This window comes from Pogona vitticeps, chromosome 5 (assembly GCF_051106095.1).
Source record: "Pogona vitticeps strain Pit_001003342236 chromosome 5, PviZW2.1, whole genome shotgun sequence".
In the NCBI taxonomy this organism is placed as follows: domain Eukaryota; kingdom Metazoa; phylum Chordata; class Lepidosauria; order Squamata; family Agamidae; genus Pogona; species Pogona vitticeps.
Window position 1 is genome coordinate 104,718,145 of NC_135787.1, and position 27,234 is coordinate 104,745,378.

Consider the following 27,234-nt stretch of genomic DNA (forward strand, 5'->3'; position numbering starts at 1 on the left):
TATATTATTAATTGTGAATAACATTGATGTAATCAACTGGTGGCAGCTAAACGAAATGTAGTCTGCTCCTGCTTGGTGAAACAACCAAGGGGCAGGTGGGAACATGACAAACCTCTTACCTGATTTGCCACAGAAGATGTTAATTTATTGAACAGAATTATTTTTCTGTGATTGACTGCCATGATTCCAACTTGTTCAATGCATTATATGTACTGACAATGTCTGGTCTGGTCTCTCTTTTGTATGGTTTTCTGAATATATTTATGATTCTAAAACATAAGGAAGGAAGGTTGTGTTCTTTCCTTTTTTGTGCAAAAAAAACATAACAAACCCCCCAAAAAACCAAATCTAGGGGCTCATCTCTCTTGTATTTGTATTTGTTCAGCAGGGGTGGGCAAAGTGAGGCCAAGGGATTCAGAGTGGACCCAGAGCACCCTTCTCCTCAGGCATGTCCCAAACATTTCAAATTAATTTTTTTTTGGGGGGGGGAAATGGTTCAGTACATTTCTTTGGTCCCTTTAGGGCATGTGGGGAAAATATTGTTCTGTTATGAGGTCAGCAGCACCCCTGCTCCACCACATCACAAATTAGAAAAATACATAATTTTTGGTCCCTAGCCAAATATCAGAGGCTTTTTTAGGAAAGAAAGAAAAGATTGGGGCTGGAATGTAAGAGTGAGCACAGCACAGCAAGGTCAAGGAATGGCCATTTATAACCCCTGAAGTTCTAGACGCTGCCAAAACTGTAGTATAATTCCTTAAATTTGAGTATGGTTCCCCCCCACCCGGCCGCCTTTGTTTGTAATCAATTGGTGTTTTTTTCCTTCTGCATTTTCATTCCCAACTTTGAAGTTTTATATGAATGAGTACTATCTAGAATGACGTTGGGAAAACAACAAACAAAATATATCTGAACAATATAAAACAGTATTCCTATAGAAGCCAATGAGAACTCATTTTTGTTACATAGTACATTGGCTGATAGGGACGTGGTGGCGCTGCAGGTTAAACTGCAGAAGCCTCTGTGCTGTAAGATCTGTACATCTGCAGCTGTAAGTTTGAATCCACGCGACGGAGTGAGCTCCCGTCGCTTGTCCCAGCTCCTGCCAACCTAGCAGTTCGAAAGCATGCAAATGCGAGTAGATAAATAGGGACCACCTCGGTGGGAAGGTAACAGTGTTCCGTGTCTAAGTCGCACTGGCCATGTGACCATGGAAAATTGTCTTCGGACAAAACGTTGGCTCTATGGCTTGGAAACAGGGATGAGCACCGCCCCCTAGAGTCGAACACGACTGGACAAAAATTGTCAAGGGGAACCTTTACCTTTACCTTTTACATTGGCTGATATCCTGTTGAGTAACTATGTGGGCATCAATGGCAATGATATCATCAACTCATGAGTTTACTCTTTAATTTAATTTAACTGAAAGTTTCCTATCCCCAGCCTAAGGTCCCAAGGCTCCCGAAGGATCCCTTTTGACATGGAGAAGCCTTTGGGAGCCTTGGGATGATTGGAGGAGGTTTTAGTGTGTAATATACTGTATATCATCACTGGATCACTGCCACCAGGATCAGGACTGCTGCTAGTGATTCAGCAACAGTTTTCCAATATTAAAATCTCTTCTTGTTCCAAATGCTTCTTCAGGTCTCTTTAGGAATCTCACAACCTGGGGTGGGGGGGGGGAAGAAATCTGGAACTGAATTAAATTAAAGAGTAACATTGTAGACTGATGATACCATCACCATTTACACTTGCTTAGCCACTGTCCAAATAATTAAAACAAACTTCTAACAACCAAAATAGACAGCAGTTAAAAATGCTATCTTTAGCACCTGCCAGTATCTCTCTGTGTTTTTTAACTAAAGAGTTTACTGTTGTGTAATACCAATTTTTATTATTATTCTAGCAATGCATGATATATTATTTAAGGCTGCCTTCCCAGGACTATTTCAGACAAGACTTTCACCTACACCACGGGCGTGTTATGAATCTACATTTCTCTTTGCCTGCTTTTATAAACTGAGAAGATACCAAGAAAGAGATCAGAAATATTCTTACAGGACAATTACTGTGTTTATGTTAGATTTACAAACTGGTGATAAGAGACAAGTGGTAGAGAGAAGAAAATACTAATGGGAATGATACACATTTTCTTTATAATTTGGAAGCCAAGCTTAAATTTGTATTGATCATGCACATAACAGAAACAAAATTAACTTGGAACATCAAACTGAAACACAGCAGGTGGATATACAGAAAAGACAAAGCAATTTGGATATCTGTGATAAATGGATGTATTTCAAGTGCAATGTGGTTTCAAATTTAGATAAATGCACAACAATCAGCAGGTGGGGAAGGATTAACACCCAGCAAAAGCATCAACTTGGTGAATGCCAATTTTCTTTTTTTAAAATTTCAATACATTTCACAGTTTATTCACACTGTGAGAATTCACACTGAGGTATGTGCATTAGGTCTGACAACTTGTTTCTTACATCGCAGCCTGACATATCTAGTCAAAAACAAAAACACTGCTTTAAAAAAACAGCAACAAACATCAAACTGTTTCAAGGTTAGTATAAATTTACTAAATCTTCTCTCTTACATATAAATATGCACCTTGGTTATTCACACCTAATACTCCATGTATTTTCCACTAAATATGTGAGCACTGGCAAAAAGCTGCAATCTATGATCTGTGTAACTTTCACAGATACTCCAAAAATCTTGCTTAACAATAATTCTGGGTTTTGTGATTATGCCACTTTGCAGATGCTTCCATGTTTACTTCAGCTACCACACGGCACAGAATATTTTATTGTTTTACAAGGAAATTTGATTGCCTCTAAGAAAAACATGATTTTGCACAAAGACAGTTCTCTTTTTTTGTACTTACATGAAGTGGCCATCTGTTGAAAAGTTAAATCTGAGGTTTAGTATCCTATTCTTTATTGCAACAAATACTCTTACATAAACTGAAGTGGATGTTTATTATGCTATAAACAATAAAACATCTTCTGATGCACCTATGGCACATCATAAACTTCTGCATTCTGTAACCACCAGCATTTCCCACTCAGTAAATTAAAGCTGGTACAAAAAATTAAATGTGTGTGTGCACATACACATAAAGAATTGGGCATGTTTAGCCTTGAGAAAAGATGGAGGGGAGATATGATAGCACTTTTCCAATGTACTTGAAAGGCTATCATACAGAGGAGTGGCAGGATCTGTTCTCAGTCATCTCTGAGTACACAACAATAGGCTCAAGTTACAGGAAACCAGATTTCAGCTGAAGATCAGGAAAAACATCTTATTGTAACTGTTAGAGCAGTATGGCAATGGAATCAATTACCTTGAAAGGTGGTGAGTGTTCCAGCACTCAAGGCATTCAAGAGAAAATGGGACAACCACCTGGCAGATATCCTTTGATGTGTATCCTTGGACGTAGCAGAAGGCTGGACTCGATGGCCTTATCAGCCCCTTCCAACTTCATGATTCTATGATTATACTTCCTGCCCTTATTTTACTTTTCTTTTTTCCTGGATTTTAGGAGCATGAGAGCTATGAATGTTTTTTTTTTAATTTTAAAATATTTTCTTTGTGTGTGTTGGGGCAGGGTGCACTGCCTTTTTTTTTTCAACACAGCTACTTTATCTGATTATTTTTGTGAATACATTATTTTGTGGATACCCAGTGTGATGTAGTGGGCAGAGTGACAGCCTAGGACAGAGGAGGCCTGGGTTTGAATCCCCACTCAGCCAATAAAAATCATGGGAAGATAGAATTGGTGAACACTCTTTAAATATCTCACTTGTCTTGAAAACCCTATTAGGGTAGCTGTATGTTAGTTTCAATTGGACAACACATAACACACAGCCATGTTATTTGTTTATTCTCTTCAAAATTGATATTGGATGGCAGTAGTGCTCTCTATTTGCTAAAATCATTCCAGGGTGTATGTGTTTTTCCCTGTTGGACATATTGCTATTTAATTTGCTTTGTATTATGTTATTATTTTCCATTTAAAACTGAATGGGGTGACTGCCTGCTAAATTGCTCCTGGGGGTGGGGAGCCTTTTTGCCAGATCTTTATAAAATTTGGTTTGGATTCTTTTTCTCTCTGTGTGTATAGTACTAATTTGGTAACTTTTCTGTTTGTTTCTGGGTGTCTGTGTGGGCCCGTAGAGGGTGGACTAATGGTTGCCTTCTTTCACTTTCTGCTATTGTGCTGCTGAGGCCTAGAGAGAGTCTCTCTGTTCTGCGGGGGTAAGACTGAAGTTTGTTTTTCTCTTTTTAAAAAAATTTTGGGTGCTTAGCTGGTTGCTGCTTTTTAAATTTGTTGGTTGGTAGGAAAGTGTAGAAGTGGCACTGCCGGTGGTGGGGATGGGTCTCTCATTGTCTAAAAGAAGGGCTTTTTGTGGCATCTGCACACTGAGCAGATGCTTTCTCTGCTTTTCTGCTGAGGAGATTTGGAAGCAGATCTTGCTCTGAGATTTAGTCTAAAGAGAGAAGACTCGATGGGTGGGTTAAGCCAAACTTGGCCTACCTGCATAGATGTTTTATGGGATTAAAATTCTTCTTAATTGCTTCCCACCCACCCCGGTTCAGGCAGGCACCATGCAGCTAGACTAACTGGGTGGCTGCCTGCTTGTAGTGGATGCCCACGTCACTCCTGTCAATCTCATCGAAACCTCATTTGCATGAGCCAATGGAAGGACAGGAGGGGGCGGAGGCAGAGTCTCGAGAGTTAGTCAGAGGTGTCAGTTAGTCAGTTGGAGAGAGAAATGAGATAGATTTGCAGAAGGAGCTAGAGAGTCAAAGTTAGAAGTGAGAGTTGTAACAAGTAAATACATAAGCTGGTTAAATTGCAAATAAGTAAACAAAAGAGGACATTTCAATGATTGTGAATCTGAGTAAATAAATAAAGAACATCTGTAACTTTAATAAAAACTTTCAATTGTTGGCAGCCAATATTTGTGTAAAATAATTTACATTGTGGATAAAAGAAATCCACCGGTGGCAGCAAAAGGACATCACCAGCGTGGACCTGTGTTTGTGAGAAACAAACAGGGCACAGGGTGGACGTCACACTGCTGTCTAAGTAGGCTAGATTAGCTACACCAGGGCTGTGGTGTGTATTGGTTATCATGGTGCATTGCTCTCTCTCTCTCTCTCTCTCTCTCTCTCTCTCTCTCTCTTTTAACTGTATTAGACTTGGCAAACTATGATGAGTGGCCAGGGATCATGGTGGTGACAATGACTGATGATGCAAGGAAGATAACTTTTTGTGGGTGGTGGTGCCTGTACCTGCCAAGAACAGATCTTGTAAGATTTTGGTGCTGTACCTGGTCCCGAGGGACCCATGTGGAGTGATCAAGCCTCTACCACTGGCAGCAGGATGGCATAACCAGGCCCTACTGCCCTCTTACTCATCCTGCTCGCAGACCTCCTGCACTGGCGCCACCTTCTGCTTCTTGATGGGAACAAGCCAAAGGATGCATCAGCCCCACCCAGGCTTGGGGAGCACAGATCTTGGAGGACTCAGAGTATTGGCTAAGGAAGATGGAGAAGAGATCAAGTTTGTCGCTGGTCTCCAGCTGGACCAGCCATCTGTGACAGGTTCTTTGTCTGCTCTAGGGAGCTGGCATTGGTTGTGGTTCAGAGGCAGAAGGAAGCTGAAGAAGAGGACGAGAGAAGGAACTGGTTGCTGGAGAGAAGCCTGCTTTGTCTCCTGCACAACCTATGGTTCATGTTGACTTCCATAGTTATCAGCAGCAGTTGGGACTGCAGAGGGCAGTGGGTGCAGCTTTGGAAGCCCGGGAAGCCAAAAGCCGCCTCAGCCTCCACACCGGTGCCAGCTTCCCGGGCATCCAAACCCCCTCCGCTGCCCTCTGCCCCCCGTCCCCATTGACCTCTCCCTCCTGTCCCCGCTGCCCTCTGCCCCCTCCACTGCCCCTGCCTCCTGTCCCCGTTACCCTCTGCGTCCTGTCCCCACGGAGGGCTGAAAGCCACCCGACCTCCGCATCAGGGAGAGGAGGCAGAGGGCAGCGGGGACAGGAGGCAGAGGGGGTTTGGACACCCGGGAATCTGGCACTCAGTGCGGAGGTCTGGGCAGTGTTGGAAGCCCGGGAGGCTGAGCCTCCCTTTTCCTAACTGTTGGTGCAAAGAAGCAGCCTCTTCACCACCAATGGTTTGAATTCCCTGCCTTTTTCCCCTGCCTTTTTCTATTCGTAACTGGAAGCTCCGGCTACATGTCGAAGCAAAATTTTATGGCTGGAGCTTTTCATAACTCAAAATTTTCGTAAGTAGGGACGTTCGTAAGTCGAAGCCCTACTGTACCAAGTGTGTGACCCGGTGCTGACTTTTCTTTCAACTTGTAGCAATGCACTGATGAAATTTATGCTCATGGACTTCTGCCAGTGTAATTTTTCAGTGGAATTCAGCTATTGTATCTTATCCAGAATGCTTAATTTCCAGCATAAAAGCTCATTATGCTACAAAAGTATAATTTTTAATTTGTTGTGGGATAATTTAAAGGAAATGTTAATGAGAATTTAAAAATCTTACTAGTTTATTACAGCATAAGCTTTCACAGAGTAAAATCTACTTCACCAAATAATCTACAATACTATTTTCAGATGGAAGGTAGAAAATCGGGTTCTGCACAGATTTCCCCTCTGATCAGCATATAAGAAGAATGAATCCCTTCTTCATGAGAAAAGAGGAGCTAAGGGTGAACAGAAACTAATGAACTCCTCCTTTAGAGAAAGAAGAGCCAGAAAAGTAATCTCTTCCAGACATGCCATTGTTTTTTATTTGATTGCAACAGGTTAAATTTCAGACTAGGACTGCAATGTAGTAAAAGAAATTGGAACACAGAAAGGAGCCTTATATGGAATCAAGCTGTCCATCCATTTAGCTCAATAGTGTTGCCACCATTTAGTTCAATACTGTTGACACTAAGGTACCAGTTCTCCAGAGTTTCATACATACATTTTTCCCAGTCTGAATCTGTAAACATTTAAAAAGATGGTGCTGTACAAGTAAGGTACAGACTTCCCACCATTCTACTTTGTCCCATTAAGCAGCTGAATGATTACTTAATTGTGAATTTCAGCTGGTTAATTGTCTGTTAATATTTTGGAGGCAGTCCTTCTTTGTTTTTAAATTAAACATAGCTGACATAGCAGGCACTGTGTTAGAAGATGCATTCCTCCTATGGACAGAAGATGATGCTTATGCAGTTTTCATAAGCGTGCGGGTATATGTGTGCCCTTACATGCAAGATACCTAATTAATGATGTATATTTTTTAGTGCACTAACAGTTTAAAATTCATCAAGCTAATCAATCAATGAACACAATATATGGAAATTAATATGACATTTTTCTTGCATAACCACTGAAATATGAAGAATAGGCAGAAAACTTTTGTATTAATCAATACTGGTAAGTTTTCAAATGCTTACCAAGGGGAGCCATATATCCTGAAGCCTCTTACTGTCACTTCTGAATCTTGGAGATATATGCAGTTTGTTAAGAGGGACTGTACATTTTCATAGCTCTCTGGCTTCAGTTTGGATACAGAGGGGAAATAGTAAAAGTCCTGCTTGATTAAGTCTGCCATGAACTCTTGGTCAAACGTCAGTTCATGATTACCCGCTATCACAATCTTGTATTCATATGGTAGGCTGCCTAAAGGGAGGGAGAAAGCACAATTACCAATGTATCATTACACTTCTGATGGAACTGTAAACAAATTATTGAAATTATGTCGAAGATATAGCTGGACATTCCACAGGGAAATCTCAAAAGAAAACTCAACAACAGTTACACTGGGAAGTGCAAAACAGATTAAATCTGTAAATGCTCAACCCAAAGGAAGTGGAAATAATTTACTTTCCTGTTAGTCTTATATTTTTATTGTGGCTGATTTTCTTTTACATGTTGTTTTGATATGTTGGTTATACACACATGCACACTGTGACAGGTTATCTGGTTATCTTTCCAGTCATAATATCAATCGCACAATCATAAAGACACAACAGATAGCTGGTGTAATTGCTCACATCATATGCATGATTGGCCTTCTGGAACTGAGAATGCAGACAGGATTCTGACTTAGATTGTGTACTATCCTATTCAACCGGACTGTTAACTTAAACATAAGAACAAATTCCCACCCACATCTATTAGCATAGCTTTTGCATTTGATAAAAGATTTACTGTTATTTTCCATCAGCACCTATTTTTCTATGTAGACTGCAATGGATTCCCACGATCACATTCTACTTGTCTGAATATGCTGCATATGATACTAATGAATGCAATAACAAGAGATCTTGCACCACCATAATGAAAATCTTTTTGCTTTTATTCTTTTCTATATATCACACTTAAGATAAAATTACAAGCATGTGTGAACATTATTAAATTTTGATTTACTGCTGAACACATAGCAAAATTTATTCCTATGTATATGTAGGCAAAAACATGTGTCAATACTATCTCACAAGTGATACAGAATTTCCAGCTATTCCCAGATATAGAACTGGTGATCTTCTTTTCTTGAAAAATTTATAAGATAATTATACAATAAACATGTGTTAACAATTTCACTTCCACTGCATTTTCTAAATATTTTACAATTATCCATCTGATAAACAAAACTGGTAAGAGCCAGTTATAGTTGTTGCTTCAGCTAATATCTTTATGACATGGTGCAGTCTCGGGGTATTACTTCAGTGTATTAGTAAATTACTCTCAATGTACAGTCACATTTATTACAGTGGTGACTGCAAGCACTGTCATGGTTATGGGTCTGTCAACTTTTCAATTAACAACTCTTGTTTTTGTTCAATGTGCAGCCCAGCTTCCCCCCACCCCTAATCTTTACATACTTGAAGCAACTCACTAAGTCTATCCACCAGCACAGATAAATATTTTATTACTCCCAAATAGATCAGTTATTCACAGTCTGACAAATATTTATTTTTGTGTTGTTCATGTGTCCAGATCTAGAGATTCTTACAGGTTCCAATGCAAAAATGGACTTGTTGCTATCAGAGCTCCCAGAAGCCTATGGCCAGAATCCTCCTGGAGATTTACATTGACATAACTGTGTCTATGTAAACAGCAATTAATTTGCATTCCTTTTCTTACAACATGGCGTGTGACTAGGAATGTGGGCAGATATTAATTAGCAGCAGTCATCACAACAATTTCCACAATTACTCTTATGCCAGTATAATAATAAGTTTCTGGCCTCTGTTTGTCAGTATTTGATCTTCCTTAAGAGGAACATTAACCTCAAGATCAGGTGCCCTGATCCCATGCAGATACACAAAGCACAGAGCGATCAAAATCCACATGCGAGAGCTAGGAAAAAGAAGGGCAGAATAAGCTTGCTTCCTCTGTTCATGGGTCCAGACTCGTCCTCTTACTGATGGCCTGAATGGAGCATCTGTAAATTGGTACTTCCACTTCCACATCCATGGCTGACTCAAAAGGTGATGCCAGAAGAATACATCTCGGCTTCGTCATCTGTGCTACAGAAATTTCAGGATTCCATCTTTTTGCCTTTGCAAAATATCTATATCAGATGTAGGAATCAATAATCTCCCTATTGGTTCAGTCCCCACCACCTCCAGTTGCTGGAGAAAAAAGAGAGGCAGGTACTATCTAGAGAGAGGACTGGTTTTGGATGCCACATAATGCATTTGGAATCCCCTCTCCAAACAAAATCACTAGACACAAACTTCCTTTATTGATCTAGGCATTCCAGTATGTTTTTCTATTAGCGTAGTCTTTAAAGCTGTTGAATTTTATTGATTTTCTTATTGCTGTTGTCATAATATTTCAATGTTCCACACATATGTTTTACTTCATCTGTTGTTGCTTTCCACTGTTAGTCAGCTGGGAGTCACACACAGAACGGTGATGTATCAAAAGGTTAACTATATGGTCTTATGTGTGTTTACTCACATAAATGTAACTGCTACTACGTATGTTCAAATGCATGATCCTAAATATCTCTTAATACTTTTCATAAGAAATATTTCTCTGTAGGCTCCTATTTCTCTTCACAGCTCATTCTCATATTAGAGTTTGGAAAATGTCATTAGCCTTCTTGTATCAGTTTTGTGTAGCTGGATCCTTTGTGTCCCTAATGTCCTCCTCAATAACTGTACGTGGGAAGGAGTTCACTTTTGATTTTCTAAATTTCCATCATGAACTCGGCAGCCTTAAAGATTCAGTGGTTCAGTTTGTTGATAAGTAAGAGTTACTAATGAGTTGTTTGTTCACTTTGTAGTATTTTACTACTAATTATAGAATGTCAGATGGAATCTCTCTCTTTTTTGGTAGTTTTTAGTGTGCTAATTACCACATACAATTTTCCTGCTTTCAGATTACAGTGCACATTTTACAGAGGACTTTGCCATGATGAAATGCTATGATCTTCATCTACCAAAGCAACAAAAGTGGGATATTACCATGTAGTGGCATAATTTTCATTCATAAAATTCGCATAATTGCCAGTCATATCGTTAAAAAATAAACAAAATACTGCAAGGCATTTGAAAATACATCCATAACATTCATTCATCTCAAGACTTGATCCCACCACTATTTCCCTGCTGGAAAGCTCTTGGCACTTTGATCCTGCTCCACATTACTATGTTTGTTCACATTCTTCCAAATGCCCCATATAGCAAACAGTAACAAGATATTTCCAAATTGGTTAAGAACTTCTAATCTTCTGTATTGCTGCCTGTTCTCTTTTTCTAAGTTTGAATACAGTAGAACAAGGAGACAGGAGAGTTGCACACTCCTTCTTGTGGGGTGGGAGTGGAGGCAGAAGCAACAGTGCTAGTTGATGTGGCACAACATGGGCACATGACTGTCAGAAGGCTCTAAGATAGGTTGAGGACATTCTTGCAAGAATTACCCCTGTTGGGATTACTCTTTTCGATCTTAAGTTCTGATAGACAGCCCCTCTTGAAATTTTCTGAAGTAATGATGGACAGCCTTGCTCAAATTCTCAAATAATGTAGAAATCATGTTGGTTTTTCCACTCACATAAAACTGCTGAGGACAGAGTCTTGATATAGCATGTCTGGAACATAACACACTACCCATGGTGTTCCATGATCTCCAGTTTTCTGTTGCACGACTGGTAAGATCCCCCTATTCAAAACAACAACTTGCACAAGGAGGTACTCAATAATTCCTTGCAAAGTTTTTTTAAGATATCTGCCTGTGCAATGAATTGTTTCAGATTCTAGCTGCAAGAACTTTGATATTTTTCCCCAAAAAACTAGGACCTGGAAACATGAATCCCAAGAGCACTCTCAAAATATGCTCTTCCTTTACCTCCTTGGCAAATGTGTTTACAGGAGCAGCATAAGTGGTTGCATAGGGAAATGAGAGGAGAGAAATCTGGTCACTTCCTCCCTTTCATCTTGATTTCCTTTGCACATTGAGTGCAAAATACAGGAGACAGGCTTCATTTCATACCATGTTGCTGTTCAATGCATTGTGAAAATAAAGCTGGAGAGAAGTAACACAATATACATCCTCTCCTTTTTTTGTGCTATGATTCTTTCAGAAAAATGCAGGGAAGGGGAGATGGTGTCTGGGAAGGCAAGGGCCAGCAGCAAAGACTTTGTAGCAGCAGAAGCACTGGAATGAACCAAAAAGGGATTTATTATGATTTACTTTGGAAAATGACGTTTTCAGATACAGTATATTTTTCCCTATGGCTTGGTCTGGGACTTTAGAGGCCTTTGAAACTCTCCTCTAAGCCTGGCATGTCTAACGTAAAGTGTTTTTTTTTGTTTTTCTAATTTTGTATTTTAAATTTTTTTTCTTCCTTGCAGCTAAATGATTTAGACACAAGGGCTTATTATAGATTCCACAGGACCTTGCCCCCCATGTGTTGGTTTCCTATGATTTTTTAAATCTTTCCATATTATACTGAGGAAAGAAAGAAAGAAAGAAAGAAAGAAAGAAAGAAAGAAAGAAAGAAAGAAAGAAAGAAAGAAAGAAAGAAAGAAAGAAAGAAAGAAAGAAAGAAAGAAAGAAAGAAAGAAAGAAAGAAAGAAAGAAAGAAAGAAAAGAAAAGAAAAGAAAAGAAAAGAAAAGAAAAGAAAAGAAAAGAAAGACTTCAGTGAGACCTATATGTAAGCTCACACAAGCAGCTTACTTTTTCTCTAGGTATGGAAGAGATTTAATATTCTGTAAGAGCAGTGGTAATCATACAAATGCCCACTTAACGCTTTCTCTTTCTCCTTTCAGCCTTTTAGAATATTGCAGTGAATGACTACAGTAAAGATAGTGTAACTGTCTTAGATTGCATTTTAAGCATCCCATTGACAGTTCTGTGTTTAAACTCCTGGCTGATGTCTGAGAAATTTACATTAACACTGGAAATGAATACATCTTCTTAAGTCATCTATAAACTGTTATAGGCTAAGCATCATGGAAAAGTAAAAGCTAGCAATTAAATCAGACATTAAAATACACACTAAATATCATTTTCTTCAGTGCCTACATTAACAGAAAAAAAAAGAAAAGGTAGAGGGAGAAAAACTTCCATCTGAAACTTATACTAATTTACTTGAAAGAAGATCCCACTGATTTCAATGGAACTTCATTCAAGTATGTGTGATTGCTACAGAAGTCTTCCAATTCTAACATGACAATTAAGGTACTTTGACAAATTATTGGCCAGGAAAACTGACTAGTCTACTTGCAAAGTATCTGCAAAAGTAAAAAAACAACAACAACTTCAAGTCATGAATGCATATTCCATTTCTCCCCACTACAGGATAAATTATAGAGGGGTATTCCTTTTTTACACCAACTGTTATTCAATTATAGATGCCTACATCAAAATAAATAAATAAATAAAAGTATGACTACAAAGTTGTTTTCTATATTTTCTCTGTGGTATCAGAAATTTAACTCAGGTATAAACAAGTATTAGATAGCAGAAGCTGTGAAGACCATTGGTAAAGTAAAGAGAAATAAAAATGAAATTCATTTCTCATGTTTAATTGAAGGAAATTCAAGGTTTGCTTGATTTGATGCCATTTTCCTATTTCTAAAGTGTATTTTAATATATAAAGAGAGAAAAGAAAACAGGCAGGAAGAAACTAACATAAACTAACAAATAACTACATGTTTTACATTTAAAATAATGAGTAATGCCCAATGTGTTACTTTAAAGCAAAACTTCCAAGTTCTGATGAAATGCATAGATCCTGGAAGAATATCTAGGAGAACATATAATTAACACACATAAGGGAAACATCAGGGATAAAATAATTTGCATACATATTGTATGACAAATCTGGATGTAACTATTGCATACAAGATGATTCGATTGGCATGAAGATATGAGAGAAAAAATTCTGTGAATAGAGAAAAGGACAGTATATATTTGAAAACTACAAATGTAGAAAAAGAAAGAATAAAGCTACAAGAGCAGAAAAGAAATGTTGGAAGCAGGATAAGGGGCATTATAGAATGCAATCTGGGAGAGAACAAGAAAATGTGGGAATGGGTGAAAGCTTCTGCCATATGGTGTCAATTATTCCTTCAACAAATTAGCAAGATCACAGACAAAAAGAGAGCAGGAGGAGGGAGAGAAGTGGCATAAGGGTGGCTTATTTCTAGACAATGAATGCTTCCAAGGAATCCGTGCAACTTTCTATTTATTTTCACTTAACAATTATAATACTAATTCAAACAGTAAAGACTCCTTGTCAGATGTTTAGCACTGTATTTTATTAAAACAGCATGCGCTGCCCAAATATGATACTACCAGCACAATCAAGCAATAAAAGCATGACAGGAAAATTAACATTAATAGTGCCAGTATGAAACAAAAAATGAGACAAGTTCTTGCCATAAACTACATCAATCAATCGTGTAATGGCATCCCAAAGAGTTCTCCTGGCTGGCAGTTCAGGAAGCAACCAAGCAAAGAAATTAAAGCTGTAGTCTGAGTAGGTTCGTAATGCTGCTTTTTGATACCATTTATATTCTTTTTGTGCATGGCACAAGTCTACATGTGAAAATATTGTACTGGTAACAGTGTTTCTGGAAGAAGGTGGTATGCCAATCTTCCTTCCTTCCTTCCTTCCTTCCTGCCTGCCTGCCTGCCTGCCTGCCTGCCTGCCTGCCTGCCCATTTCCTCCCCTACAGAATTCCCCAAGTAGTTTTGCTTTAGAATGAACACACAGATAATTTATGCAAATATGATGTTCAAGAAAGTATGCACCATCCAGCATATATTTCCATAGAAAATCACAATACTCAAAATTATGTGTGACTATAGTATATGCTGATACCCAGTATGATGTGGTTGACTCAGGTGGCCTGGGTTTGAATCCCTGCTCAGCCATGGAAGCTCAATGGGGCTGTGGAACTGGTAAAACCACTCCTTAATTATCTTATTTACTTTGAAAGCCCTATTAGGATTGCTACATGTTGATTGTGACTTGATGGCCCAACAAGAATAGTATATGTAACCTGGAAGTAACTCTTTGCTTAGTTGCAATAATTTACTTGGAAGTAATTATCCACTTTTTTTCCAAATAACAAGGCTCTTATCCTGTTTCTTTTCTGAAACAGCACCACTAGTAAGTATTTATTTACCAGTTTTGTGTAACAAGTAACATTTACTCGTTACTCCAAAAGGCTATTGAGGAATAGCTTTCCCTCATTTTGGTCCATTTAATTTTTAAAATTCTTTTTAAAAAGGCTACTAACAGATTACTAATAGAACATTCACCAAGTTGTATGTAACTTTTTTGTGTTTACTTTACTTTACTTTATTTAGATTTATACCCCGCCCCTCTAGACAAAGTCTTCTACTGCTAAACTTTTAAAATAACTTTCCAAGCTCTGCAACTTGAATAATAGATTTTTCATCATGTTATTTTTAGAGGAAGGCTATCTATGACATTTCATTTACTCTATAACCTACATTTGAACTCAGATGCAAGTTCAAACATGTTTATGAGTCATCTGGCCTTTCTCACAAGATGACTCATAAACATGTTCAAACCCACCCATAAGCTCGAACATTGTGTAGGCATCCTTCAGTCTCGGAAGACTATGGTAACGTGCTCTGAACAGAGGTCTTGGAACAGCGTCTAGTGTAGCTGAGAAGGCCAATACAAGAGTGACAATCCCTTCCACACTGAAGACAAATACTATCTGTCTCCCATCCAGCTCCCTGATTTTTCTGGTTTCGGGACTGTCTCTTTGCCTCAGCCTGTTGGACAAGTGTCTCTTCAAATTGGGAGAGGTCATGATGCACCACTTGCCTCCACGCTGAACACTCAGATGTCAAGGTTCCCCATCTGTTGAGGTCCATTCCTAAGGCCAGATCCTGCTTGCAGATATCCTTGTATTGCAGCTTTGGTCTCCCTCTGGGGTGATTTCCCTACACTAATTCTCCATATAGGAGATCTTTTGGTATCCGACCATCAGCCATTCTCACAACATGCCCAAGCCAATGTAGACATCACTGTTTCAGTAATGTATACACGGTAAAAATTCCAGCTCATTCTTGGACTATTCTATTTGGAACTTTGTCCTACCAGTTGATATGAAAGATGCATCGGAGACAATGCATATGGAAAGTGTTCAACTTCTGCCATGCACAAATGGTCCAGAACTCACCAGGAGTGTACTCAGGACACAGGCTCTATAGACCTGGATCTTTGTATACACCGTCAGCTTCTTATTAAGCCACACTCTCTTTGTGTCTAGAGAACATGGTAGCTGCTTTGCTAATGTGTTTATCCAGCTCGACATCTAGACAGAGGGTGTCAGAGATCGTTGAGCCAAGATACATGAAATTGTGAACAAACTCAAATTTTTGTGTGGAGATGGTAATAGAGGGAGATGAGTCCATACCCTGACCCATGACTTCTGTTTTCTTCACACTGGTTGTTAGTCCAAAATCTTGGCAGGCCTTTTTAAAACAATTCATGAGTTGTTGGAGGTCTTCAGCAGAGTGGGCAACAACAGTTGCATCATTGGCGAAGACGAAGTCCCACATACATTTCAGCTGGACTTTGGTCTCTTTGCTCTCAATCTACAGAGATTCAAGAGCTTTCCATCTGATCTAGTCCAGAGATAGACACCTTCTGTTTCAGTTCCAAAGGTGTGCTTCAGCATGACAGCAAAAAAGATCCCTGTTTCACTCCATTTTGGATGTAAAAGGGATCTGATGTTGAGCCATCAAAAACTACAGTGCCTTTCATTCCCTCGTGAAAGGACCTGATGATGTTAAGGAGTTCAGGTGGACATCCAATCTTGGGAAAGATTTTAAAAAGGCCATCCCTGCTAACCAAATGAAAGGCCTTTGTAAGATCTATGAAGGCCACAAAGAATGGCTGTTGTTGTTCCCTACATTTCTCCTGCAATTGTCGGAGGGAAAATACTATGTCAATGGTGGATCTATTAGCTCGAAATCCACACTGTGATTCTGGATAGACTCTGTCTGCAAGTACTCTTCAGCACAACATGGGTAAGCAGCTTCCCTGCAACGCTGAGAAGAGATATGCCACGATAGTTATTTCAGTCACCCCTGTTGCCTTTGTTCTTGTGCAATGTTACAACGTTTGCATCCTTTATGTCCTGTGGTACTTCACCTTCCCTCCATTAACTACGGTTCAAAGTTGAGAGAAAACTTCCGCAGACTTGTAGAGTGGAACTGATTTGGAGTGCTACCTAACATAACTTACAAGTTAAAAAACAGCAGCCATTCACTTCACTGTCTGTACCAGTATCCTGGTGAGTCTCCATTGAGCAGAAAGCCTACCATTTGAATATTATGGGACAGTACTGCTTGCTCACAACACAAACAGAAGTTGTGTTTTCTTCACAGAGCTCACCGCTTGAAACCAGCAATGTTTTCACAAGCAGCACAGCCTTGCATTACTATGCTGGTGGAACTTTCTATTCCTCAGAAGCTCAGCAGGGCACTGCCCTGTGTGTTTAACATCATGTCTACTTCAATCCTGAACTGCTGAGCAAGCCATTCTTTGATCTTCTCGAACCTTCCATTTTCCCTTTTTTTTTCTTCAACTAACACTCTACAATTCTCTGTCTCAAATGCTCTTAATCACACACTACCTGACTCAAACTGTCAAATTTTGCAGTCCTTTATATTACTTTTCTCATCCCTATGCAGAAGTGAGAATTCCCCACAGGAAATAATTGAGAAATAATTGTCTCTCACAAAAAAAGAAAAGAAAAAAAAAGGCAACCAAATCAGTAGTTTCATTTTTTGATGTTCAGTAAGAACCTGAAAGTTCTTTATGCAAATCCTATAAAGCCAAGTATGAAACAGCCAGGTCTGTATACAAGGCTAAAACATACTTCATTCATCAAACTCTCACTTTAGTTATACCATGTCTTAATCATTGCTTCAGTCAGTTTATGATATTAACATCTATTGTGTTTATTCATACTAAGAAATAATATATCAGTTTTGCAATCTGATGACCGCCCAATTATAATATTATTTATAATATATTAAATACTGTCTCAAAATTTCTTACCTATATAACACAGATGCTGTAACTTTTGGAGAAAATTACCAAAGCTAAGAAATCACTGTAGACATTAACTGTTGCATATTGAGCTATGTGGTTCAGCAAGCAACTGATGTTGTCTATGGTGATTTATTAACTCGGGCAAGTTTGCCTCCAAAGGTTTTGCCATTCTCAAGCTACACAAGAAGATTTTGACCACTGTGCATGAAATTTTAATCTTGGATCAATTTTTCTAATTCTTCATTTGCTTAGGTTTCTCTCCAGAACTGTCCGACATGGGAATCCAACCATATTCTCATTCATGACAACAGTGATGTCGACAGACAGTACTGAAATACATGGGTCAAAATTCTGTGTGTGATTTATATCTATTGAAGCATATTTAGAACATTAACAAGAGTGCATGAAAATCACTGATCACTCGTACAATTGAAGAGGATTTCAGTGATGAATGCCAATAATTGTTACAGAAGGGATCTCCATCTCTATCCAAAGTAGCAAACACTTGCAAACTTTTTGCTTTGTTTGGATTTCAAGCCTACAGTGCAGCTGAGCCTCAAACAAAAAGTTAACCAGGCTCCAGGTTAAGAAAAATACTGTAAACCACATCATTTTTCCCTCTCCAACAAAGTGTGTAAGAGCTCTTATGCAAAAAATTATAGCCTCATCTCTTGCTTTTCAACTAAAAGTTACTGAATGTCCACTTAAATAATTTGAAAAGCAAAAATGTACGGCTTCATATTACATCTTCGTACAGCCAATGAGCATGCACTAACAAGATTTGAAAGTCACAAGTGGTTGCTATTGCCCTCAAATTAAGACTCATAATTCTCAACAGCTTGATCTTTTACTCAGAAGCAGAGCTGTGGTTTCATACACTGATTAAATGAAATTGACTTTCAAAATTATATGAAACACGATACCTACCTAACCATTCATTGAATTTTTTAACTTCACTAGGAAGTCCCAGTTCAGTGAAATCACCAGCATGTATTAAAACATCTCCATATGGCATTTGGATTGGATCTGTTCTGGAGTGAGTATCAGATACACATACAAAACGTGTGTATCCTGGAGGCTTGGGAGCATCATGTGGAACAGGATCAACCCTATGAGAAAAGCATTGGGGCATGGTTACAAAATATAATTGAATGCACCTTATTATTCACACATCTACTTTGGAATTACAGTGCATGGTATGTTTTTATCATGCATACACTATTACATGTTAGAACACTCAAACAAGTAAATAACATAACCACAACTCAAAATATTTTCAGTAATTCCCAATAATAATTGTGAAAGTAACAAGTATAAAAATAGAACATAAATAAATAATAAGAAAATGTGTGGTAGTATTTTACTTTATAATAAATACATTCTTCTTTCTAAAAAAAATGTAATTCTTGTCAAAGTGAAACAAGAAAAATATATTTCAGAGAGAAACTTTTATCTCATACACTCACACACAATTTTTCAAAAGTTCAAACAAGTTAAACAATGTGACATGTGTAGTAATACCAGCTGCAGAATCAACAGTTTATATGATCTTGACTGCCAACTTGCCTATACATTTCTTAATAATTAACTCTCCAGTTTCCGTTAACTGTACTGTATTTCCCTAAGGCCTCTTCAAATTTTCAAAGGAAACAAATCTAAAGAAGAGAAATCATAGCTTCAAGAAAGGTGTGGAATTGTGTTGAAATGTTACAATATGACAGAATTACATTAAGCAAGGTATGATGAGGCAATTCACTAATGGACATTTTTCAGTATAATCAGGGGCAAATTATATTTGAGTATTCTGCTTTTGCAATAGGCCCTTACATAAGGGGAGCAACACTTACAAATCTTCTGCAAAGAGGCATCCAGTACCTGCTTCTGCAAGCAAAAGCACCATTAGTGTGAACTCGTGCATTACTGCCTGAGCAACAGAGTACAGGAAGAGAGAACATAGTACTAAAGCTATCCTAGCATGGTCAATAACATACTAGCCAGAATTACTAGCAATCAGGGAAAGTGGCACTGAAGGCAACAGAATCTTTCTTAGGATTATCCAAGCAGGCAGAATCTAAGGATATTCAGCCTACACTGAAGCCAGCAGCATCTGTGCTGGGGTGTGTATATGCTAGTAGTCATCTGCTGGATATTTGCTGGTATCTCCTGGAGATGCACTGCTGACCCAGTCCTCCACTGCCTCCTCCCAATGGCTGCTGGGAAATCAGTGGTCTCCACTTTTTCCTTATATTACCCCCTGCTCCACTAGCTGCTGTGGGTTGTGCAACATAAGCACACCCTTCAAGACATTATAAATGCTTTACCATAAAACCTCTAGGAGTTGACTACATTTTAATGAAATATTAAACCCTGAAGTTCCACACTACAACTAAATGAGCAATGTAGCAGTAAACATAAGATGTAACAAGTGATGGATGATACTAGTTTCATAGATCTGAACATTTTAAACTAACCGCTTGGGCAATAAAGAAGGATCCTATTATTTCCTACATACTTTCATGTTTCGTAATATATACGAATAAAGAATTGCTTCATTAGTCAGTACTTTTAAAAGGATAAATTATTATATATTGGTGAAAGACACAATAATAAAAAAGATTACTCCCCATCCATGGTGCTTGCTATTGCATGTATGGTGGCACAGACCACTACAGATGCTGCAGAGTGCCAGAGACATGTTTACTCATTCCTAGTAAGCAGCAATCTTTTAGTTCCTTTTCAATAAGGGAAACACTGTCCTTGATTATCTCTAATTACTACTACCTTTAACTATTATTACTGATGCTCCATCTCCTGCCTGGCCATCACTCCCCACAACTGTCATATATAATTCTGAAGTGATGCTGTTACTTGACAGCTGGTTGGTATTGTTTCAACTCTTTACTGCTATTACGTCAGGTGAAACCTGCCCTTTCCCCCCTATTATACATTTTCCTTTATGCTGGTACCATTTTCCACACCTCACCAAATTCTGACCTAAATTGAACAAAACAGCTGATTTTAAATGATGTTTAATCCTCTTCTGAAAATCCCTGATGAGTACTGCCATCATACAGTGATAGTAAAATATTGTGTGCCTCCTTTGATTCAAATACGTCTTGTGTCCCCAAAAAATCTACATGTACAATAAGTTCATTTCACCACCCAGATATACTGCTATATATAAGTGAATTAAAAGAAGTCCAGGTATGTTCCTAAACTCAAGTGGAAAACACTATTTTTCCAAGGTTCTTGGACTAAGGATCAGACAGCTGCAAAGATATGCATATGATTGCACCAGAAAGAATCATTTTACCAGGAGTGATCTCCCTTAAATGACCCTTCTGTCAACCAGAGAATCATGCCAGCCCAGCCCCCAAAAGTAAAAAAACTCTAGAACAGAGTAAAAAAGGTACCACTTGAAGATGAATCAGGACTGGGTTAGAGGGTATTTCCTCATGTATTGCACAATCACTGGGAAACAGACTGCATCGGCCCACTCCACAAGCAATCTAATTTGCAATCTATTTCCCCATGTGATCACACCCTGAGTTTGGAAATGGCCTTGAGCATCTCTGGTGCAGTTGATTAAAACAGAAGGAAACAAATCCTTTATTCTGTTGGGCCAAGGCAGAAAGAGAGAAGACCGTGGATCAAAGATTAAAAGTGCATACAGTCCTATAACCTCACTTCTAATCTCAAAATACTTAATAAGTGTGTACACATGGTACGTTTACTTTTGGGAAAAGCAAAACCTATACAAATTCAGAAAACCAATCTGGTTTTTAAAAAAGGAGAAAAGAGTATAAGGTACATTAATAAACACGTTAATTTAATTCCACTTTAAGTACCCTATGCTTTTCCCTTACTTTCAGTATTAAAATAAGATCTGCCAGATGGATCTTCATACTATGTCATTGTGTGTGTCTGTTCCACGCTGTCAAGTCCGAACCAACTTATAGCAATCCTAATAGGATGTTCAAGGTAAGTGAGGAATTTAAAGTGTGGCTTTACCAGTCATTAGTTGCTGCATTCTTTTGTTTGTGTGGGTCTTCTGAATCTTTAGCCAAGCAATGAGTATCATTTTGTTTTAATGTGGGTTTCATACTGAAATAAAGATTTGCATAAGAAAATGGGTAACTAAATACTCCTGCAACTGCCTGTTGATATTTTATAGGATTCTGAGAACACATCCATATCATGTTACTGCCTGCATTTTTAACTATAAATACCTGTTTTAGTGAAGCTTGATTCTGTAGATTCCTATTTTTGATTGGCCTATCAAATACCACATTGACACAGCAATAACCATTTAGAAGTCTGCGTTATAACAATAACAGAACTATAATACTTACATTTGCACATGCGGAGGCTGGAAACGTCCCTGGTTAATGTTGTAGAAAGTGAATGCCTGTGTCGGGTTTGAGCTGTACTCATCAACTTCGATTATGAGTCTACTGTGCTGATGCCTTCTAGCTGCCATAATGTGTGACTGGGCAAAAGCCATGCTTGCTCCTTATGATGCTGATACAGCTTTCTCAAGGAATCATCTCCACTATCTTTCTATACTGGTGGAAAGCTTCCATGTTCTCTCTTTGCCTCACTATCCACAAGCTCTCTTCCCAAATACCTGAAAGCAACTAGGGGAAAAAAATATAGTTGATATAAAGCATTTGACAGTCAATCAGCCTGAGATGCATTTTATTCAATGCCCGATTTAAATTTAGGAAAGGCAGATGAATGCTAGCAGCTAGAGTATCTCATTATAAATCTTTCCAAGTCAGCTATCTGATGAATATGTATATAAATGTTTTAGTGTGTAAGCAAGGAAGAAAACAAACTTGTCAAATATCACATGGTACAACATGCCCCAGCCGCTAGGGCTTTTAATCACAAACTTAGTGAAGAATGCATTACTGCTCAGAAACTGCAAGTCACATTTTAGTGTTTTGCAGATACATTATTTTACATCCCCAACCCTCAATGTATTTGTGAATGTTAATCTTGTTGTTCCCATTGACTGACAGACTGTGCATGGAGAGATTACAAACAAGTGTGCACTCCAAAGGAATAAGTATAAGTTTTGCTTTCTCCTATGGTTCAGTGGTATTCATAAAATCATAAACTGTCCAGACAAATATTTCAACTATCCTAGATAAAAATGTGTCACTGAATCCAGAAAACAGTTATCATAAATATGAATCCTTCTCACATGGTTTTCCTATACATTTTTGTACCCAGTTAATCCATTACTCAAATCTAGATGTTCTGCATATAACTTATGGAAGTTCTCCACCAACTGATCTGAATTCAATCTCTCTCTCTTCTTCAAGTCTCCCTTTCACTAAATAATAAATACAAAATAAATAATAATAGTTAAATTTGGCAGAATATTAAAAGCCAGTGGCCATACTCTAAGTAAGAGAAATATGAACGGAACTTGAAATGCTACATTTTAAAATGACTTGTTGTGTTTACTTTTAACTTCTTGGCAGTGCAATTGCTTTCATATTGTTCTGTTGAAAGTAATCCATTGTATTCTGTTTTACCAATAGGCCAAATCCATAGGTTACCACTAAGCCAAAAATATGGGGAATACTTTATGAATCCCTCTAGTCATTAGTTCTGCTATTATCTCTTCAAATAGTTATAAAGAGGGGGGGGATCCCTTTGCCATTTGGGATTGATAAAATGGCACAATTTTAAAAAACCTAGTTAAAATATTTCTACAAATATCTTAAATACTCTTAATCAGTTACCTTTGAAAGTAACTAGGCATACTATAAAGCATTGGAAGAAACTTTAAGTCCACATTTTTAAAAGTTAGTAGATTATATTGAAATTAGAGAGGAAATTCCAGATTCACAGAAATAAGCGCATATTTCCCTAATACATAAAGTAGGGATGGGGGAAAAAACAAATTAAGAATTATAGACCAATCTCTCTTTTGAATGTTGGTTACAAGATATATATGACCATCTGGGCAACTAAATTAAAGAAGGTACTTACGGAAATAATACACAAAGACTAGACAGACTTCATCCCTAAAAGGAAACTAGTGTCAAATATAAGGTCAATAATAGATATTTTGGAACATTATGAAACACATCCAGAAAAACAAATGATGCTGATCTTCCTAGATGCAGAAAAGGCCCTTGATAATGTGAAGTGAGAGTTTATGTTGCTGCAGTTGAAGAAGATGGGAGCAGAAGGAATTTTTCTAAAAACAATTAAAGCAATATATACTAAACAGAAGGCCAAAATCAAAATCAATGGCCAAACAACTGAAGATATCCAAATTGAACAGGGCACAAGGCAGGGTTTCCCCCTTTCTCTGTTACTAGTTATTCTAACATTAGAGATTTTGAATAGACAAATAAGAGGAAATACTAAATTGGAGGCCTCAGAATCAGGGGAGAACAATTTAAGCTACAAGCATATGCTGATGATTTTGCACTAATATTAGAAAATCCCCCAGATAGTATGGAACAATTATTACGAACTATAGAAGAATTCAGAGCTGTCACAGGTTTTAAAATAAACTACCAAACCCCAAAATTTTTGACTAAAAATATAAATACAGAGGACGCTGAAAAACTGATAATGAAAACTAGCTTTGAGGAGGTACAAAGAGTGAAATATCTAGGAGTTATTATCACAAAAAACAAGTAATTTGATGAAAGAACATTATTTTACAGTTTAGAAGGAAATACAGAGAGACTTAGAGGATTGGAATAAGCTACAAATCTCAATGAGGGGAAGAATCTCGATAATAAAGATGATGATTTTACTAAAATTGCTATTTTTCTTTCAAAACTTACAAATTCTATTAAACTATAAATACTTTAAGGACCTGGACAGCCTGATCTCAAAATTTGTATGGAAGACCAAAAAACCAAGAATAAAACTTAGAACATTGAAAGATTTAAAAGTGAAAGGTGGTTTAGGACTGCCATTTGCCTATTACAGTGATGCCTCTTTTAACGACGTTAATTCGTTCCAGCGAAATCGCTGTAGAATGAAAACGGCGTAAAGCAAAATGAAAAAGCCCATTGAAATGAATTGAAAACCCCTCAGTGCATTCCAATGGGCTGAAAACTCACCGTCCAGCGAAGATCCTCCATAGGGACAGCCATTTTTGGTGCCTGTATAGTGAGGAATCCGTCCAAAAACACAGCAGGGAGCCATTTTAAGCAGCCAGCGGCCATTTTGAAACCCAACGATCAGCTGTTTTTCATCGTCGTAAAGCGAAAATCGGTTCCTGAAGCAGGGAACTGATCATCATTAAATGAAAACAACCCCATTTAAAACATCATTTTGCGATCGCAAAAACCTAATCATCAAGCGATTTCGTCATAGAGCGGGGCAATCGTTAAGTGAGGCACCACTGTATATTATATTAATTGTATTTTAATTGTTTTATTTTTTTACTGTATTTAAATTGTTGTAAGCCACCCAGAGACCTCTGGGTAATATAGGCAGCATATAAGTTAAATAAATAAAATATATTACAATAAATAAATATATTACAAGGCATGTGCTATGGTCTGGATAAAAGAATGGATAACATTAGAAAATCAAAGATTGTTGAAATTGGAAGGCCGTGATTTAAAAATGGGTTCAGATGCATATGTGTACTACGGAAAATTCAAAGAGCAGACACATTTCTCAGAACATATTGTGAGGAAAGCATTGTGTCTAGTATGACAAAAATTTCAAGTGCAAACTTACAACAAAATTCCAATATGAGTAGCACCAATAGAGGCATTTACATTGAAAGTATTGAATCAGAAGGGAGTTTTACTCATGTATAAAGATGTGTTAACTAAAGATCAAAATATGAAAGACAAACAAGATCTAGAGAAACTGGGTCTAGCTACAAATTGGTGATTAATGCTGAAACTAGAATCAAGATATAAAAAGGACAAAAACATGGGCTTTTTGAGGGGAAAGTTCTGGTGGGTGAACTATTGATTCACACTAAAGAGAAAATAATCAAAAAAGTGTATACATATCTATTAAAATATGATCTAGAGGATGAGAGAGTGTGAAGGAGGTGATGGTAAAATGGCCACAAAACTTTGGATATACTGTAATATTGATATTAATGAATGAACAAAAATGTGGAAAGATAACTATAAAATGATTAAATCAGTTAATATGAGAGAAAACATCCTTAAAATGTTTCATAGATGGCATTTTACTCTGGTAGGATTGGCAAAAATGTCAGAAGGGATCAGTAATGTTTGTTGGAAATGTAAAAAAATAAAAATAAAATCCAGGGACTTATGTATGGTGTATGGTAGTCATGCGGGGAAAAAAATGGTTACAGGTTTGGGAAATGTCACACAAGATTGTTCAGCAAAAATTAAGTTTTAAATCTGAAATGTTATTATTGAATATAATGCCAGAAATTATTGATAAGAAAATAAAATATAGTCTACTGTATATATTTACTGCAGCTCGGTTACTCTGGGCCCAAAATTGGAAGAATGGAGAAACACCAACAATGGATGAGCTATTAAAGAAGCTATTGGATATTGCAGAACTAGATATGCTTTCAGAGGCATTACGGGATCAGCTGAGACACTTTGTAAAGGAAATCTGGGCCCAGGAAAAGACAGGAATTTAGGCGAAGAAATCATTTATGGCGAATCAGTGCTCACTAGAAGCCTTTGATGATATTCAGATGACCAGACGATAGTAAAATCTCTGATCTATAGGTGTAGCATGGATGTTTAGTTTTGATGTTTTGTTGTTATTATTGTCAGGTTTTAGGTTTTTGTTTTGTATGTCGGTACATATGAATTTTTTAGAAAGTAACTAGCCATAATTTCTTACATTTAAGAAACAGGTGTTAGTTACTTATAGACAGTTACTCCCAACCTCAGGGTATGAATGCTGGGAACACGCTCATTCCCTTTTAGAATCTAGCCATATTCTTAACATGCTCTTTTTCTTCATGGTATTGGGAAGATTCCAGTTCCTTTCAAGTTTTTAACATATTCAAAATATTTTCAGCATTGCCATTTAATTAAAAATAACAGATTGGATCCAGCTTTAGTCATAAGTAGAGGGGAGCCAATGAAAACCACTGTAACATAAATTGGTCATGACTTTGTCTGGATCTAATGCATATGAATACAGCTTTGCTTGTGTTTTTGTACAAAAATATGAATAGTGCAATCTTAAAAATTTGAGGAAAATAAAACAATCTTTCAAAACACATTTTATTATTATTTCATATTCCATTTTAGTCAAAGCTAAAATTTCTGAAAGACACAAAATATAAAATTGGTATCACTAAAGTGGTTGGATACCTCCAAAGTACCTTCAATTTAAAACATCTTCAATTTGAAGCAAGAAAACTGTGAGAAATACAGACAATTTGTCAGTAACATTGAAAATATTAGCATATGTCAAGAGGCCATGCCATTGTTCATGAAGTATGTTATCCTAAATTAAGATTCATGTTTGCTCATAATGTGGATGTGTGCAGAAGTAAAATGCATGTTTACCCTTGTTCCAAAATAATATTTTGGCTGAAATCAAGTTGTGCAGCTATGCAGCCATAATTCAATATTGCACCTGCAATAGCTACAATCATGCCAAGACAGAAGTGCTAGCCACAAAGTGTTAATGAGGTCCAAATTTAA

The 27,234-nt window shown here is 37.5% G+C and overlaps 1 protein-coding gene across 6 annotated transcripts in view; it reads right to left on the reverse strand.

Annotated features, from left to right (window-relative positions):
* The window catches only part of MPPED1 (metallophosphoesterase domain containing 1), a 141,283-nt gene that overhangs the window by 82,085 nt on the left and 31,964 nt on the right, over window positions 1-27,234 (reverse strand). For all 6 annotated transcript variants that reach the window (XM_073000831.2, XM_078394211.1, XM_073000832.2 and 3 more), the window contains 3 exons: window positions 21,934-22,218; window positions 18,509-18,690; window positions 7,472-7,697 (listed from right to left, as the gene is read on the reverse strand). In XM_073000831.2, coding sequence (XP_072856932.1) covers window positions 7,472-7,697; window positions 18,509-18,690; window positions 21,934-22,085 — 560 coding nt within the window. In that variant the 5' untranslated portion in view covers window positions 22,086-22,218. The remainder of the gene's footprint in view (window positions 1-7,471; window positions 7,698-18,508; window positions 18,691-21,933; window positions 22,219-27,234) is intronic.